Source organism: Bos javanicus, chromosome 7, assembly GCF_032452875.1.
Source record: "Bos javanicus breed banteng chromosome 7, ARS-OSU_banteng_1.0, whole genome shotgun sequence".
NCBI classification, from domain to species: Eukaryota; Metazoa; Chordata; class Mammalia; order Artiodactyla; family Bovidae; genus Bos; species Bos javanicus.
The window spans coordinates 109,207,196-109,226,403 of NC_083874.1; the positions used below are offsets into that span (position 1 = coordinate 109,207,196).

Consider the following 19,208-nt stretch of genomic DNA (forward strand, 5'->3'; position numbering starts at 1 on the left):
GTTATCATTATAATTAACAGAAAACTTGCCTAATAGTCAAATTGCTAACTTAAAAAGACAAAAATTTTCAATGTCAATGTGTTATTTCTGTTTACTAGGGACATCATTTAAAAGGAAAGATTAAATTCTTTTCTTAAAAAAACAGTAAATAGGACTTTCCTTGTCGTGCAGTAGATAAGAATCCACCTGCCAATGCAGGGAGCACAGGTTAGGTCCCTGGTCTGGGAAGATGACACGCGCCACGGAGCGGACGAGCTGGGGCACCACAAATACTGAGGCACTTGCCGCAATGAACGAGCCCCCTGCGGCAACTACCAGAGCCTCAAAACCCTCCAAGCCGGCTTCAACCATACATGCACCAAGAGCTTCCAGATGTTCAAACTGCATTTAGATAAGGCAGAGCAACCAGAGATCAAATCGTCAACATCTGCTGGATCATCGAAAAAGCAAGAGAGTTCCAGAAAAACATTTACTTCTGCTTTATTGACTATGCCAAGGCCTTTGACTGTGTGGATCACAGCAAACTGTGGGAAATTCTTCAAGAGATGGGAATACCAGACCACCTGACTTGCCTCCTGCAAAATCTGTATGCAGGTCAAGAAGCAACAGTTAGAACTCGACATGGACCAACAGACTGGTTCCAAATTGGGAAAGGAGTACGTCAGGGCTGTATATTGTCACCCTGTTTATTTAACTTATATGCAGAGTACATCATGAGAAACACTGGGCTGGAAGAAGCACAGCTGGAATCAAGATTGCAGGGAGAAATATCAATAAACCCAAATATGCAGATGACACCACCCTTATAGCAGAAAGCAAAGAGGAACTGAAAAGTCTCTTGATGAAAGTAAAAGAAAAGAGTGAAAAAAGCTGACTTAAAACTCAACATTCAAAAAACTAAGATCATGTTATCCAGTCCCATCACTTAATGGCAAATAGATGGGGAAAAAGTGGAAACAGTGACAGACTTTATTTTTGTGGGCTCCAAAATCACTGCAGATGGTCACTGCAGCCATGAAATTAAAAGACACTTGCTCCTTGGAACCTAGACAGCATATTAAAAAGCTGAGACATAACTCTGCTGTCAAAGGCCCATCTAGTCAAAGCTGTGGTTTTTCCAGTGGTCATGTATGGATGTGAAAGTTGGACCATAAAGAAAGCTGAGGACCAAAGAACTGATGCTTTTGAACTGTGGTGTTGGAGAAGATTCTTGAGAGTGCCTTGGACTGCAAGGAGATCCAACCAGTCCATCCTAAATGAAATCAATCCTGGGTGTTCATTGGAAGGACTGATGCTGAAGCTGAGACTCCAATATTTTGTCAACCTGATGTGAAGAGCTGACTCATTGGAAAAGACCGTGATGCTGGGAAAGATTGAAGGCGAGAGGAGAAGGGGACGACAGAGGATGAGATGGCTGGATGGCATCACCGACTCAATGGACATGGGTTTGAGTGAACTCCAGGAACTGGTGATGGACAGGGAAGCTGGTGTGCTGCAGTCCATGGGGTCGCAAAGAGTCGGACATGACTGAGGACTGAACTGACTGAAGCCTGTGGCCCAGAGCCAGGGGCACAATAAGAGAAGCCATAAGAGTGAGAAGCCCCAGCACAGCTGGAGAGTAGTCCCCATTCTGCAGCTAGAGAAAAGCCCCATTGCAATGATGACCCAGTGTAAATAAAATTAACAAATAAATTAATTTTTGAAAACAATAAATACAAAAACAAAACTAGTCAGCAGTGCTCTTTTAAACAATTACCTTTTCCATTCTGTTACAGTCACTGGGTCTTACTATTTTTTTCAATGTACTCTGCTCATTCAGCACTGTCTGATTGTTGCCTTGCCCTCCCACACTTGATTTCCACAATGTCCTCCCAGAAAAAGAAAAGTCAGGATTCAGTGTCACGATGCCTCCAGTCTCCTAAGTAAGGCAGCCAGAATGAAAGCAGGGAAGTCAGGATTCAGTGTCACGATGCCTCCAGCCTCCTAAGTAAGGGAAGTCAGGATTCAGTGTCACGATGCCTCCAGCCTCCTAAGTAAGGCAGCCAGAATGAAAGCAGGGAAGTCAGGATTCAGTGTCACGATGCCTCCAGCCTCCTAAGTAAGGCAGCCAGAATGAAAGCAGGGAAGTCAGGATTCAGTGTCACGATGCCTCCAGCCTCCTAAGTAAGGCAGCCAGAATGAAAGCAGGGAAGTCAGGATTCAGTGTCACGAGGCCTCCAGCCTCCTAAGTAAGGAGCCAGAATGAAAGCAGGGTGATACACCGAAGAGAGTGCTGTACTGGGCCCTGAGACCTGGTTCCCGTCACCACGGAGTCTGTGAACTCGGCCTTGGTTTCTTCATCTGTGAAGTAAGAATAATCGTGTATAATCCCCCAAACTCCTAAATTTATAAAATACTAAGTTATTTTAAAAATCTTAAAGAGAAATCCCTGAGGGCTTCCCTGATAGCTCAGTTGGTAAAGACTCCAACTGAAATGCAGGAGACCCCTGTTCAATCCTTGGGTCAGGAAGATCCGCTGCAGAAGGGATAGGCTACCCACTGCAGCATTCTTGGGCTTCCCCTGTGGCTCAGCTGGTAAAGAATCCGCCTGCAATGCGGGAGACCTGGGTTAGATCCCTGGGTTGGGAAGATCCCCTGGAGAAGGGAAAGGTTCCACTCCAGGATCCTGGCCTGGAGAATCCCATGGACTGTAGAGTCCATGGGGTCACAAAGAGTTGGACACGACTAAGCTACTTTCACTTTGAAAGACAAATCACTGAAAAATTAAATTAAATATTGATAATATAGTGAAAATGAAGATTGGTAAAAGAAATAATTTCTTGACTTTCAAAATTAGATTCTTAATCAGCCACTGCACTCATCTAAACATGTTTAGTTGGAAATTATTAGAATATTTTGAAAATAAACTTGACAACATTACACAATATTTACTTTTATATTGAAATATAATTTATTTTTATATCAAGTTAGAGTCTTCCAAGACTCTAAAATAGGCTATTTCAAGGAAATTAGACAAGCTTTAAGCTATTCTCCAGAAATCTTTACTTGATCTAGAATCCCCAAAAACATCCAAATGAAACTGGGAAAATAGTTTTTGTCCATAAGAAATGGACAAAATTTGTACAAATTGGTTGACATAGAGTGGGCTTGCCAGAGGCTTAAAAATTGTAATTAATTTTAAGAAAAATTTATGAATTTGCAAGTTGCTATAGCATGACATATTATTGATTGTTAGTAGTGGAAAAATAATTCAAATTCTCTGATCAGCCTCCAATACTGAAAGAGATATCCTCTGATCAATTTCCTCAGAAATACTCCTTTAAAATTCTTCTTTCCACAATTGAACTCGTGCCCTCTTTGATAGTAATTTAAGACCTTTTTATCCCTTTTCAAATTACCATATGTAGAGGAGGAAACTAAGGCTTAACAGTCACTTCTGTTACGCTTTACGACTAAGGCATAAGGAAACAAACGGAGTCATAGCACACTCCCCCATGGGTAATAACTGTGCTTCACTGCTGTTAGATAACTTGAAAAGGAAAAGATGCTTAAAATTGTGGGAATGAAGTTATCAATAACAAATTTCCTTCAATAAAGACAAAAGGCAATACAAGTATGCTCATCTAGCCAAAAAAAGGTGAGAACAATTTATTGATGAAATGAACTAATACAAAATATAGAAACTGCCCTCGTCTTTGGAACTGAGATTATAAATTTTTTTCATAGTCAACTAAGGTGTGATTAACATTTAAGTACAAAGGTTATTTAACATTTAAACACAAAGGTTTCTCCATGAGTTACTCTGGATTTATAGGATCCCACTTACCAGGATTTCTTCTGAAGCTGTGTTTTACGAGAGATGAGATGTTCAAGCACCTTATTTAACTGGGGACTGTTCTTCTGAACACAAGTCCAGGCAGAAACACAGTGCCAGAGCAGGTGGCTAATTTCATATCCTTTCTCATTAAGTTGCAAATGTTCCTGGAAGTGAAATATGAAAATATGTCTGAGAAAGAGTTCTTTGACTTGAATAAACATGGAAATAAACTTTAAATGTTTTTTTCTACATCATGTTACATCAAGTGGAACAATTTACTCGAACACATTTTTAAAAGAATATGCAGTTGATCTGAGCTTCATATGTTTATTTTCACATGGATCCCTTGCGTACAGTGTTGTTCAGTCGCTCAGTCATATCCGACTGTGACCGCATGGACTGCAGCACTCCAGGCCTCCCTGTCCATCACCATCTCCCGGAGCTTGCTGAAACCATGTCCCCCGAGTCAGTGATGCCATCCAACCATCTCATCCTCTGTCATCCCCTTCTCCTTCCACCTTTAATCTTTCCCAGCATTAGGGTCTTTTTCAATGAGTCAGCTCTTGGCATCAGGTGGCCAAGGTATTGGAGTTTCAGCTTCATCATCAGTCCTTCCACTGAATATTCAGGACTGATCTCCTTATTGACTGGTTGGATCTCCTTGCAGTCCAAGGGACTCTCAAGAGTCTTCTCCAACACCACAGTCCAAAAGCATCAATTCTTTGGTGCTCAGCTTTCTTTATAGTCCAACTCTCACATCCATACATGACCACTGGAAAAATCATAGCTTTGAGTAGACAGACCTCTGTCAGCAAAGTAATGTATCTGCTTTTTAATATGCTGTCTAGGTTGGTCATAGCCTTTCTTCCAAGGAGCAAGTGTCTTTCAATTTTATGGCTGCGGTCACGATCTGCAGTGATTTTGGAGCCCAAGAAAATGAAGTCTGTCACTGTCTCCATTGTTGCTCCATCTATTTGCTATGAAGTGATGGGACCAGATGCCATGATCTTAGTTTTTTGAATGTTGAGTTTTAAGCCAGCTTTTTAACTCTCCTCTTTCACTTTCATCATGAGGCTCTTTCTGCCTCATGCCATAAGGGTGCTTTCTGCCATAAGGGTGGTATCATCTGCATATCTGAAGTTATTGATATTTTTCCCAGCAATCTTGATTCCAGCTCGTGCCTCATCCAGCTCCACATTTCACACGATGTACTCTGCATATAAGCTAAATAAGCACTGTGACAGGCTGAAGGGTGGGATGGGGAGGGATGGGAGAGAGATCTGGGAGGGAGGGGACATGGGTGTACCTGTGGCTGATTCTTGTTGATGTTTGACAGAAAAACAAAATTCTGTAAAGCAATTACCCTTCAATTTAAATATATATATATATATATATATATATAAATGTGTGCCACAATTGGAGAGTCTGTGTGCCCCAACAGAAGGAAGATCCCGAGGGCCCACAACTAAGACCAGACTCAGCCAAATAAACAAATAAATAAATATTTTTTAATGTGTATTTTCACTCTAAGGACCAAAGTATTGCCTAACTGGACATGGTCAATGTCTGCTAAGAAACGATTTTAAAAGCCTACAAAATCAGAATGCGAATGAGTTATTTGTTTTTCTCTTAAAATGCTTCCCAACAGTTTCAAAGATTTAATTGATCTACTAAAGTAATTGGTACAAAGAAACAGATTTGTGTGTGTTTGTGTCCGTTTATTTTTATTTTTTTAATATAAATTTATTTATTTTAATTGGAGGCTAATTACTTTACAATATTGTATTGGTTTTGCCATACATTGACATGAATCCGCCATGGGTGTACATGTGTTCCCCATCTTGAACCCCTCCCACCTCCCTCCCCATCTCATCCCTCTGGGTCATCCCAGTGCACTAGCCCTGAGCACCCTGTATCATGCATCGAACCTGGATTGGCGATTCGTTTCACATATGAAAAGAAACAGTTTTTAGACATAGCACTCCTATTGAATTTTTGTCAACAGTAAAGATTCAAATACACATCCTGTGATATGTACTCAAATCACTAATTTAGCTGGTATTTTATTCTTTTATGCACCAAAAAAAAAAAAAAAAAACACATTTAAAGAGATTCCAAACAGTTTTATAATTCTCATTTACTATTTGAAATGGCATCAAGACTACAACTTAAGTTTTCATATTGTGCACTCATAAGAGAGAAGGCCAGAAGTTCATACATAAGTTTTAAACGAAGACGTTTTAGTCTAGTCAACTGTTTAGTTGAGTCTCACAGATGTGGATTAATCTGCATTATGTCTGGGACATGGGTGCTGGCAATAAAGGCAGGAGGAGGATACAGTCTCTGCAGGAGCGTTACTGCCACAGGGAACCATCATCCACAGGAGAAGGGGAGACCGGGGGGGTGTTTGGAATATTAGAATACCCTCAAAAAGCCTGTTCTAAAATAACATGAGACATCAGACTAAGATGTGTGGACTCCAGTTAATATACATATTTCATCCAAATAACTCAATGTTCTGCTTTGTGGTAGAGTCTCCCCCCAAACATGGAGCCCACATAACTGAAATTCTTTTCCCAAATCGCTCTAGAAGTCTCAGCCTGGACGCCTGACAACCCTCACGTGGCAGACACTCTGAATGCGTGTGTAGGCACATACGTTTTGAAACTTGTGAATGGCTTGATGAACAAAAACAATCAATACTTTTTTTTTTTTTTTCAAATCATGTACATTGTGTGGCTAGAGACTATTCAATTAAGTCAAAAATTCTTTTTAACAAACTTATGTACCATCATCAGAGGAAATTTGCAAAAGCTTTTGGTAAAGAAATGATCAGGATTTAGATCCTGGAGATTTCAGCTTGATTTTCAATTTTATAGGACACCATTCTCACTTATCACTAAAATTGAAAAAAGAAGCCTCTGACTTCTGGAACTGAGCTGACATCAGTATGACTACAAACTGGTCTGCTGCTCACAGGCAGGTCATTTTACTCTGCTGGACATAAACTCACAGAATATCAACCTCAGACAACACGACTCTGATATATAAACAAAACCACTTGATTTTTTTTTCTAAGCACACACAGAAAGTCACTGTGCCCCCTACAAAACACCCAACCAGAACTGCCCCTACATCTGCCAGCATCCAATCTAAAGGGAACTCCTGTTTCCCTAGGGCCTCCCCCAACCTGCCATACCTGGAAATTTTCCAGATAAGTGAGGCTTATCTCTTATCCTTATGTGTTAAATCCTTCTATAATTCAAGCATTTACATGGACATCTTGCTAAAGTTTCTTCCCTGCTTTTATACTTTTTGCAAAAGAAAAAATGTATTTGAAAAACTAGAATGAATTAATATAATGATGATGATGATGTGATTTAATACCATCATCACGTATATCAACCACATAGTAGACGAAGAGGAAGCAGCGCTCTGAGGGCCGTAGGTGGTGTAGAGTTCTTTGCGTTTACACCAGATCAGTCCCACCCAAGGTGCGGTTGGCTGATAACTCCCATCTGCAAACAAACTGCTGACTAGAGTACATAAATAAAAATGTGTATTTTAAAACATAAAATTTAGCTGTTAATTTTATTTTCAGTCCAATTAGAAATGAATGCCTATACATAGATTTCTTTTTAATTTTTGTAATTCATATTATTGTAGTTTTAAAAAGTATCAGGCACGGAGCACTGCATTGAATGACTCCCAGAGAACTGGAACTTTGTCTCTCTCGGGGTCAGTGTGGTTTTACGGCCACGTCCGGTAGTTCCTTCATTTCCCCCTGCCTGCTGCCCAGCTTTGGGCTATGCTGGTTTGCAGACTAGCACCCATACCCAAGGACAAGGGGAGGGATGCTCGAGAGGGAGGCCGGCCCCTGCAGGTGGGCAGGTGGCAGCTTTAATCAGCAGGGAAGTGTATATTCGAGGCTTCCCTTAGGAGGCTGCGTAGATCTCCACACCTGCCCTCCAGAACCTTATGGTTAGGACTTCCCGGGGGGGTAAGAATCCACCCAGCAATGCAGGGCAGGCAGGTTCAATCCCTGGTCAGGGAACTAAGCTCCCACATGCCACGGAGCGACTAAGTCACGTGCTGCGAGTACGGAGTCCACATCCCCCAGCTAGAGAGCCCCTGTGCGCTAACTCCTGAGGCCTGTTCGTCCCAGAGCCCCTGCCTCAGCCAGAGTCTGTGTCCTGCAGGGAAAGACCTCACATGCCACAGCACAGACCCAACTCAGTACAGATATAAAGCCCACCCACCAAAGTGCTGCCAGTATGCTGTTGGCTGAGAATTCAGATAACCACATCAGCTTGAATTTTGTGCAAATCTGAGAAGCTCTGAGTGTCTGACCAGACTTTTTGATAGCAAAAATGAACTCTGAAGCACGGGCTCTATTGTGACTGCTCAAAGACAGCGTTTGGAGTTTTATCATTGCTTTCATGCATTTGGGAGATGGTTGTCACTGCCATGAAAGGACCTCTCAATACAAATGTGTTACCTAATAACAGGACGTGAATCACAGGGTAATGCTCCTAATTGTAAAGAACCTGTGTTTCAGTCTAACCCAATTCCTAGAAACCATTTATAATTACAGTACAACACAGAATGTTCCAAATTTAGACAATGCTTTCGGCTTACTAAGTACTTAAGGCCCTGGAGGATGAGACTGCGAATACATTTGAATGTAAAGCCTGTGTCTTTCGAAGGTTTCGTGAAACTATTTGTGCTTTAGGATGGATGCACCTAGTTAGTAAATGGTCTACTGCATTTTAGTTGAATTTGAATCTACCTTCTCCAAAGAACCATGTTATTATTCTCATGTGACAACTGTGCTTAACAAATTCAGCCTTGCTGGTGACCAAAGGACAGAGTGGAAAACTCAATCCAGTGTTCTGGCTCTGCAATCCACAGAGCCAATTAAAGTGCACCATTTGTCAAAGTCAATGGAAACCCTGTGTCTGGATCAGCTTGAAAGAACATTAAAAGGAGAAACAGGTTCCAGCAGCAGGGGAAAGGAAATTTCCTATTTTTATAAAGAACCAACACCCATATTGTGTGTATCCTAATGCTTATATCCCACAGAATTCCTTTTTTAAGTGATTTTTTAATAGCTCTTCGAAAACAAATAGTTTCTACTCCAATGCTTATAAAAATATTAAAAACAAAGTATTTTACAGTGGCCGAAATATGTTATCATGGGCCCTGTAGCATTACTGGAGGATAAGAGCTGTAAAAATAACTCCACAAATCCTCTGCTATAGCATATGAATAATAAAGAAGAGAGACAGGATGAATACAGATGTTACCTTTTATATTCCCAGTTTTCTCCCTTCTTCCCCCCTTTTGTTCCCCAGAAGTTGAGACAGATGAGTACTGAATGGGTAAATACTCAACTGAAGTGGGGAGGCTGGGTTACACTTACACCAGAGAAGCTGGGCGGACCCTGGGCGACAACACACGCCATCAACCACCGAATCCGCTGAACCTGCGACTCTCAGCAGCGCTGTGGCTACACGACCTTCTACATTCTTTACATTAGGAGGAAATGGGAGCAGGAAAAGGAGGGCAATAAGTCTGATAGGCTAAAATCTGTTATACTCTCTCCATGGAATCTCACACATGGAGCTGAGATAGTATTTAAAAAGACTGAAACTACACCGTCTGTTCTAAAATGTGGAAGAGCGCAGAGGCTTAGAGACTTGTCCCATCGTAAGCAGACAACGTTCTTTTCATGTGCTGACGTTCTTGCCCCTTTCAGCTCATCGAAAGCTGGATCTGAACTGCCTGAAAACAGTAGGCCTCCATGTCCTTTTGTGTGTCCTGCCGAGGCCGACAACAGCAGCCTGACTTAAGGAAAAGCAGCATCAGCCCTGAAAGTCGTGCACCTCACAACTGTAACATGCAGGCTCTCAAGGTTTCAGTTTCTTAGTTGATTAAAGGAAAAACACTCAAATCACCACCACATTAGGGTTAGCATAATTAACTACATAATTAAGCACAATTATTGTCAGCATAATCATGTCCTTAGATGAGAATTATTATATTTAACTGCCTAAGTGAGTTCTTAAGTATATTTTTCAATAACTAGTCTACATTTGCACGGCTCTTACTAATTTATGAGCACATGCTTTTTTGCAGTCTTCACAACAGCCCTGTAGATTAGTTAGGGCAAATATGATGATGAAGATAGTATCTTTTTTAAAGGTCAGCAGACAGGGATTTAGAGAGTTTAATGGAACAACAGACTGGTTCCAAATAGGAAAAGGAGTAAGTCAAGGCTGTATATTGTCACCCAGCTTATTTAACTTAATGCAGAGTACATCATGAGAAACGCTGGGCTGGAGGAAGCACAAGCTGGAATCAAGATCGCCAGGAGAAATATCAATAACCTCAGATATGCAGATGACACCACCCTTATGGCAGAAAGTGAAGAAGAACTAAAGAGCCTCTTGATGAAAGTGAAAGAGGAGAGTTAAAAAGTTGGCTTAAAACTCAATATTCAGGAAACTAAGATCATGGCATCCGGTCCCATCACTTCATGGCAAACAGATGGGGAAACAGTGGAAACAGTGGCTGACTTAATTTTGGGGGGCTCCAAAATCACTGCAGATGGTGAGTGCAGCCATGAAATTAAAAGACACTTACTCCTTGGAAGGAAAGTTATGACCAACCTAGACAGCATATTACAAAGCAGAGGCATTACTTTGCCAACAAAGGTCTGTCTAGTCAAGGCTATGGTTTTTCCAGTGGTCATGTAGGAGGTCATGTGAGAGCTGGACTGTGAAGAAGGCTGAGAGCCGAAGAACTGATGCTTTTGAACTGTGGTGTTGGAGAAGACTTGAGAGTCCCTTGGACTGTAAGGAGATCAACCAGTCCATCCTAAAGGAGATCAGTCCTGGGTGTTCATTGGAAGGACTGATGCTGAAGCTGAAACTCCAATACTTTGGCCACCTGATGTGAAGAGCTGACTCACCTGAAAAGAGCTTGATGCTGGGAAAGATTGAGTGCAGGAGGAGAAGGGGACTACAGAGGATGAGATGGTTGGATGGCATCACCAGCTCAATGGACATGAGTTTGAGTAAACTCCGGGAGTTGGTGAAGGACAGGAAGGCCTGGCATGCTGCAGTTCATGGGGTTGCAAAGAGTTGGACATGACTGAGCGACTGAACTGAACTGAACTGAACTGAATGGACCTACTCTGGACCACACAGTCAGTTGGTGAGTAGGTCGTTCCTTTTCATAGTCAGTACTTTCTCTGTTGCTCAATGTCTTAGGTTATATATTTAAATTATTAAAATATATTTTAAACTGTAAAACAAGCTCCTTTTATGCATGAAGCAAACTATGTTCATTAGTAAGAATAACCAAATGGTTCAAAGGGCTTAGTGTATGTCTGCGGGGAGCTGCCCGTGAGAACGGGGTCCTTTGTCCGAAGGACACAGCTCTGGGAGCTGCCTCAGTCCTTGAGGGTTTGCTTGCAAACATAGCTCTCTGTCCTCCCACCCCAGAGATTAGGTGCTTATTTACTGCAGACACCTGGAGTTCTGTGCAAACTTCTCACGCACAGGGAAATGTTATCTGGTGTAAGAAATAATAACAGGGAGCCATTCCCATGCTCTCAAGATTTCTTGTGACTGTTTGTAAGATGTATAGGCCAACCAAGAAAAAATGTCAACTGTCTTGTCTTTCTCACGCTCTTCTGTATAAATATAAGATGCTGAATAAAGTTGGTGTCAGACTGCGTCCCTTCGTGGAGACGTGTCTGAACCTCTCGACCCCATCTTTGTTGTAGTCTCTTGCTTTAGTTTCTTTCTTAGCCCCACCGTGCACATTCTCGGGACCTGATCAACTTTGCCGGCTGGCACCGGCATATGTCATTGTTTATATAAATGGTCCTCCACCAAGTTATGAGCCAAAGAGAAAACACTAACTCCTAGAAAAATCTCAGATAGATGTGGTTGAATGTTTTTCCTTATACACTTAAATTTTAGGTAGTTTTAGGAAGGAACCAAAGGAAGCATGGGGAAACTATGAGGCAACTCAAAAGCAAAACTATTTAAGAAAAATTTTTTTTAAATTTCCTTTGTTATTCCAACTAGCATTATGTTAAATGTATTTTTCTCTTTTTTAAGAATTAGAGAAACAGAATTTCTATTTATAAATTATAAAATAGTAGGTATATGTAGCAAAAAACAATCAAGAATCAAGAATTAAAGGTCTGAAGTGTTCGCTGCTTTCTTTCAGAATATATGCGAGAAAGGGAAATAGAGGCATTGCAAGTCACAAAGACTGAAGTTTGTCTTTTGAAGTACATCAGTCTATAAGGGACAAGAACACTGGAGTTCTGTTTGCATAAGACATAACTCATTACATACCAAGGAATTATATACAATTGGGACAGATAGTTTTTCCTAATGTTGATCACTAATTTCTGAGTTGGAAAGTAAAAGTTTTGTCATATACCAAGGATTATTTTAAGTCCTCAATTTTGAACCATTTAAAAGCTTTCAGCTGGTTTTAATAGCATATTAAATATTATTACACATGAATTATGGAGCATAAAAGTATTACACTTGCTTTCATTAATAGCCTGCATTTATACACTCTCCCTTTAATAAAAATGTAATACCATAAAATGTTCATTTAAAAGTCAATCTAAATTAAGTTGCGATTTTTAATTAATCAGCTGAGATGGACTCTGTAAGGAAGAAGGTAGGAGGGCGTCACTCCATCTAAAGCAGCAGCGGGGGAGACTGACTTCCACCGCGGTCCTAACTGCGATCTAGGAAGCCAGCCTCGGTTGCGCGGCCTCAGTGTCTGTACTGTTCATGCCTCTCCCCAGCTAAGTTCATCTTCAGCCATGTTACTGAACTGTTAAGCAGTGATTTTTAATCACAGTAATGTGACCTGATCTGCCACGCACTGGGATACACGTGGGCCTCGCACGTAGCGCTGGTAGAGACCTCGCCTGCAGGTGCAGGAGACTCAGGCAACCTGGGTTCGATCCCTGGCTTGGGAAGACCCCTGGAGGAGGGCGCAGCAACCCATCCGGGATTCTTGCCTGGGCAGTCCCGTGGACAGAGGAGCCTGCTGGGCTATACAGCCCGTAGGGTGGCAGAAAGTTGGGCACGACTGAAGCAACTTAGCAGTTAGCACGCATGGGATATACTCACCATTGCAGAATCTGTATTCTTGTCCTCCACAGGCCTAAAAATTGATTCAGAAGGGAGTTCTCTTTTACATATGATTTCCATGATTTTCAGAATGCACTGCACATTCGAAGAGATGTTTGGATACATCCAATATAATTCTTTGGAGCAAGAAAGTGCTAGTGTAAGAAAAATAATTTGTGAGAAATATTTCATTAACATCTCGCACTGTGTTTCATTTGTCTTTTCGCTATTAAAATATAATTAAATTCAGTACTGAGAGGCTGAAACTGCTGTATATTTCCCCAACTACTGAAGATTAACAATGTTATGTATGACCCCTAGTGGTATAATAGAAAACTACAAGGTAAAAAATTCATACTTAAGAGTTCATATAATTCAAAACAGCAATTACATAATGGTTGAATGCCCAATTAAGTATAGTTACTATACAACAATGGTGGAAACTTCCAGCTGAAAATGAATCAAGTCAGAATATATACTCTTCATAATGGGTATTTTGAAATTGCAATCGATGTCATTGCTTTTAAACCAATATTCCAGTTTAATTCTTTTCAAGATGTTGTTGTTATTGATTTTTAAAGTATATAGTTTAATGACAGCAATGATTATGCCATTTCGCATAAGACGATGTGGCATTTAACAGAAATATCTTTGTGTTGTTCTTTTTACGAACTTTTAAACAACCTTTGAGTTTCAGTCCATTAACACAGTGGAAAAATTAGTAATAACCACTCTTCCGTTGGATGGCAACATGGGTAGAGAGCAGTAACTCACAGCCTCAGGTAGGAACCCACCTGCTTCTGACGATGAACACGCCTAAGCAGGTCTCCACCAAACAGCACGTGATAAGAGGGCGGATAGGGGATTCTATCCTTATACGAAACAAAAATGCTGGTGTTCTTGAGATAGATCAACATTAAAAAGCTAATATAAGAACTTGAGGTTTCATATAAATAATTTTTCAAAATGTGTTTGCCACAAATATCTGAATAGCTGGTGAATCACTACGCTAACCACTGTGGAGTTAAGAGATTTATAGTGAAATGAAGGAGACAAAGCAAGTGATACAATAGACATGGATTTCTGTACTGCCGATCTACAGCTGCGCGTGTCTCGGTTTCAAAACTAGTATCCACACACTTCCACTATTACTTTCTCCTCCCTTCTCTATGGCCTCTCGCATCAAACTTTACTCCCTTTCTTGTATCCTGAGTCTCTTGATTTCTTATCCTACAACATACTAATCTCCTCTATTGACCTTGTTTTTCATCCAAGCTACTGACACATTTCTTCTTCTTTCACAGCTAAGCTTTTCAAAACAGCTCACCATTTTGTCATTAAACTTTCCCTCCACTCTGCTTCCCTCCAGTCTGAACTGCGCTTCCACTGGTGACTGCGCCCGAGAACAGTGACTTTCCAACTGTAGACACGCATCACCGCTTTCAGAGCTCCTGTTGCTTAACACTTTTATAGCTCTCGATAATGGTGACCTTCCTGAATCTCTCCTATTTTGATTTCTATATCACTCCCTCCTGTTTCTCTTAATTCTCCTCTCCTAGTTGATATCTGTTACTCCAATCATCTATTAACTATTTACGTTCCCCAAGACTTTATTCCTATAGTAAATGTCTCCCCCCGCTCCCCCGCCGCCACACCTCCCATTCCCGGTGTATCTCATTCACATTAACAGTGATGACTGTTAAATGATCCATGTTAATAAGTGAAATAAGTGGATCACTCTGAAATAAGTGATTCCCGGGCTTGACTCATTCCCCAATTTCAAACATGCTCCCAACTGGGTATATACACCTGAGGGACCTCCAAATTCAATATGTCCAGTGTTTCTCCAGAACCTTTTCAGTTCAGAGTGCCATTACCTTGACCTTACTAGTCAGTATGTAAAACTTGAGATTCATCCTAAATTGCTCACTTTCCCTTATACAGCTTAGATCCACGTGATCACCAAGTCCAATTTTTCTTTATCTTCCAAATACTTTTCAAAATTATTTTACTCTATCTGTCCCCATTGTAGAAGCTCATACCTTTAATCTCTTGCCTGTTCTAACATCATAGCTAACGGACCCCTGCGTCCACCCTCTCCTTTCTCCAGTCCGGCATCTACACCACCGCTAGGGTTACCTAAGACACGAATTTAACTTTTGAAATTCAGATGAGAAAACTGAGTCACAGACAAGGTCAGATGCTCAGTTAAGTAGGAAATTTAAACATAAAACCCATGCAGTCTTGCCCAGAAGCTGTCCGCTTCAATACCGCACATATCACCTTTCACAAAAAACAAAATACAGCTTATACTCTTTAGAGTGATAGTCTGAGCTTCTCAAAATATAACATAAAACATTTATAAGTATAGAAAATAAAAGACAGCCTACCGTATAAATATGGTTGAAGCCTAAGTAAATGTTGTTTAAAATTTTCCAGGTGACCGTGAAGGAAATATATAAAAAGTCGTAAGAAGACCAAATAGCCAATCTGTCAAAAGAGAAAGAAAAAAGATTCTTGTGTTACCTCAATAAATGTTTAAAAACCATAAGGAAAACAAACCATTTTATTATTACTGTTGCTTTTGATGAAACAATTTCAAATTCACTTGAGATCATGTGCTTTTGAAATAACTTTAAAACATTTATATCAAGGTCGAAATACTGGCACAGCTTAAAAAAAAAAAAAAGTTTATAAATCATTTCTCCATTACATATAATGACCAGTACTGAATGCTGTTTTGTTCTATATCCTTTAGAACAGTATCTTTCAAATTGCAAGTCATGCCCCTTAAGTGAGTCATGAAATCAATGAAAGGGGATTTTAAAATAAGAGGAAATGCCATGGTGCCCTGCACAGAGCCTTGTTTCAGTCCAGATATGAATGTGCATTATGTGTGTGCTGGACTGCAACAGCGTTGAGAAATATTCTCCAGTGCAGAGTGTGATTCCCTCATAAAATTACACGCAAGCACACACACACACACAATGTCATTACTAAATGAACAATTTAGTATCTTACTTCTGTGAAGTTTAAAATACATGTATAGCTAAAACTGTTTTACACAGACAATAGAATTGAAATATCTATAAAAAATATGTAAGATTTCATGAAAAGTAAGGAAAAAAAACACAGACTATAGTAATAAATGGAATATAAATGCCTAAATCGTTAAATCATAAGATTACAGGAAAGGACCAAATAATAATACCTACCCTTATATCACTATCAAGACCTTATATCAAAGTCCTCTTTGCCACGATGCAGGGCAATATTAGATCCACATGTGAAAAATAAAATTAAACTCAAAAGGTGATCCTAACAAGTTTCAGTGCTTCCACAAGATTATTAAGCAAATGAGCAGCATCACTGGGCTCTGAACCCAGGACTGTGTGTATTGCATCAAAACACACAAACTTTCAATTACAGCAGTGATTTCCAAATATTGTTATCAAATTTTTCGATCATTAAATTTTGAGAATGTATCATGAATGTTTATAAATGTATCCATAACTTATAAACATGCATGATTTACAGTACATGTTCATAAATAAATAAAATATTTATGTCATGCCAAGGGATCTCTTCATATAAAGCACTCTGATATAGTACTATGCTTCTCCAAAAGACTGACGTTAGATACGAAGGAAGTGGAAATCAACAGACTATTCAAAAGAACACTGCAATAGTCTAAGTGAGAATATCAAAGTCAGAAATAATAAATTCACCAGAAGAAGAATAATCTAAGATTTTGAAGGGACCAGACAAGGATACTGAAAACAAGACTTTAAAAATTTAACATGGGTCAAAAGAGAAAAAAACGTGATCGACAAACATATCAGCCTGCATAACTGCTGGATTATACAGCAATTTGATCATGAGTTTCCCCTGATACCAAAGCAAAACTTTATATGACTATACTTGGAAAACGGTTTTTAAAAGCTTTCATCGGCAATATTCTCAAAAGCGAGGCTTTCATTGCCATGTCTTTACCTCTGAAGAACTCTGAACTCCCTGTGCATGTGTGCTCATGTTTCACAGGTGCACGCACTGTCTCTGCAGCTTGACAACTTAAGCTTTGCCTCCTAGGGTAAATTTCCGCCTGTTAATTTCTCTCTCTGCCTGCCCATCTCTTCCTTTGCTCTTTAATCCCCTTTCCTTCTCTTTTCATCCCTTATCTTCATTTCTCTGTTATCTAATTGTGAAATAGAAATGGTGAATAATATTTATTATGTATTACATTTTAATAGTTGGTTATGTGCTTCATGTTCTTTATAGAAGCTTGAAGAACACTGTTCATATTCCTGTCTAAAACATTTAAACTGGACATTCCCGGTGGTCCAGTGGTTAAGAATCCACTTGCCAACGCAGGGGACACGGATTCAGTCCCTGGTCTGGGAAGGTTCTGCGTGCTGTGGGGGCAACTAAGCCCAGACGCTGCAACCACGTAGCCCACATGCACGAGTACTGAGGCCAGCCACCTGAGAGCCCACGCTGGGCAACAGGAGAAGCCGCCACAGTGAGACCCTGCACACCGCAAGCAGAGAGCAGCCTCCACTCACGCCGCTAGAGGAAGTCCGTGCAGCAGCGAGGACCCAGCGCCAAAGCGGAAGTGCCAGCTGCTCAGCTGTGTCCATCCTTGCAACCCCATGGACTGGACCCCCTGCCAGGCTCCTCTGTCCATGGATTCTCCAGACAAGAACACTGGAGCTGGTTTCCATTTCCTACTCCAGAGGATCTTCCCAACCCAGGGATTGAACCTGCGTCTCCTGAATTGTCAGGCAGACTCTTTACCGTCTGAGCTACAAAGAAGCCCAGAACCAACGTACCCAAAAATAGATGGATAAATAGCAATTATGTGAAAAAATACATTAAACTATAGTTTATATGTGGTTTATATATATGTATATAGCTTGCATATATATTAAACTAATGATACTTTAATAAGCAGACTCCAGTAGTTAAGATTCTACACTCAGATGAGGGAAGAATATGCACAAAATGTAAAAATAAGTAATACTAGGAATCAGGTGTTTCTGTCTTTTCCCAAGCATGAGCTATATATTTCTTTGTCGAAAGAGAAACAAAATGCTGTGTGAAGGTGAGCAGTGACTCCATGGCAATATCCTTAAATAGACCGTTCTGTCAACAAGAAAAACATCAAAAAAGAAACACCCAACTGACTAGTAGATATACAGTGAAACTCCTGCAGAGAAAAGGTGGGCGACTGAAATGGCTTCTTGTCTGATATCAAAGGCACTTAGAAAGCTGCTGCTTTCTCCTAGCTAGTCTATATTATCTAGAACAATGAAAAGCAAGCATTCAAATCGGTAAATCTGATAGGCAAGTAGGTTCAGTTGCTCAGTCGTGTCTGACTCTTGCGACTCCATGGACTGCAACTTGCCAGGCTCCTCTGTCCATGGAATTCTCCAGGACAGAATACTGGAGTGGCTTTCCATTCCCTTCTCCAGGGGATCTTCCTAAGCCGGGGAGAGAACCCGGGTGTCCCACATTGCAGGCAGAGTCTCCCTGCAGCTGAGCTACCAGGGAAGCCCTAGTAAATCTGGGAGCCCAGGTAAATGAGTAGAATCATGGCTGAGAGTCCATGAGATCCTGGGTTTCAAACTCTTCTCTGCTGAGATCTTGGGTAATCAACTTAGAGTCTCTTTGCCTAGTCTGTGGAATGGTGGTTAATAATAGCACCTACCTTTTAGGATTATTGTGATTAAACAAGTTATTATGTCTATTACATCTAAAGCACCAATTATTGTGCAATGCAAATAGTCTAACCACTCACCTGAGAGGATATAGGAATCTTTTTAAATTAAATGAATCCATGGTATATGTAAATTATAAGCAATATACACAATGACTAAAACTTTATTTTATAGCCATTTTTATTGCTGGCAAAAATATAAAAGGCAAGAAATGGGAAAAGGCCACCAAAGAGGATGAGAAGGAAAGGAGAAAAAGCTACACACACTTGACCTATGTTTTTCCTCCATTCTTTTCCTGTCATAAACTAGCCCGAATGCTAACTCTTTTTATATAAGTAATGCATATATTATATTTTGAAATCCCAAAATAATTATATAAATAGAAGCTCTTAGGTATCGTTATAATGAACAGTTTGGGAAATAAAGAAAGAAGAAAAGGACATTGTAATTTTACTTGTCTCTTTGCCCCCAGCTGTTCTGTGCAGAGCCTCAGTTCTTTGC

The 19,208-nt window shown here is 40.3% G+C and overlaps 1 protein-coding gene across 12 annotated transcripts in view; it reads right to left on the reverse strand.

Annotated features, from left to right (window-relative positions):
• TMEM232 (transmembrane protein 232) overlaps window positions 1-19,208 on the reverse strand; it is a 346,766-nt gene that overhangs the window by 281,102 nt on the left and 46,456 nt on the right. For all 12 annotated transcript variants that reach the window (XM_061424541.1, XM_061424543.1, XM_061424539.1 and 9 more), the window contains 3 exons: window positions 15,381-15,480; window positions 12,991-13,145; window positions 3,827-3,981 (listed from right to left, as the gene is read on the reverse strand). In XM_061424541.1, coding sequence (XP_061280525.1) covers window positions 3,827-3,981; window positions 12,991-13,145; window positions 15,381-15,480 — 410 coding nt within the window. The remainder of the gene's footprint in view (window positions 1-3,826; window positions 3,982-12,990; window positions 13,146-15,380; window positions 15,481-19,208) is intronic.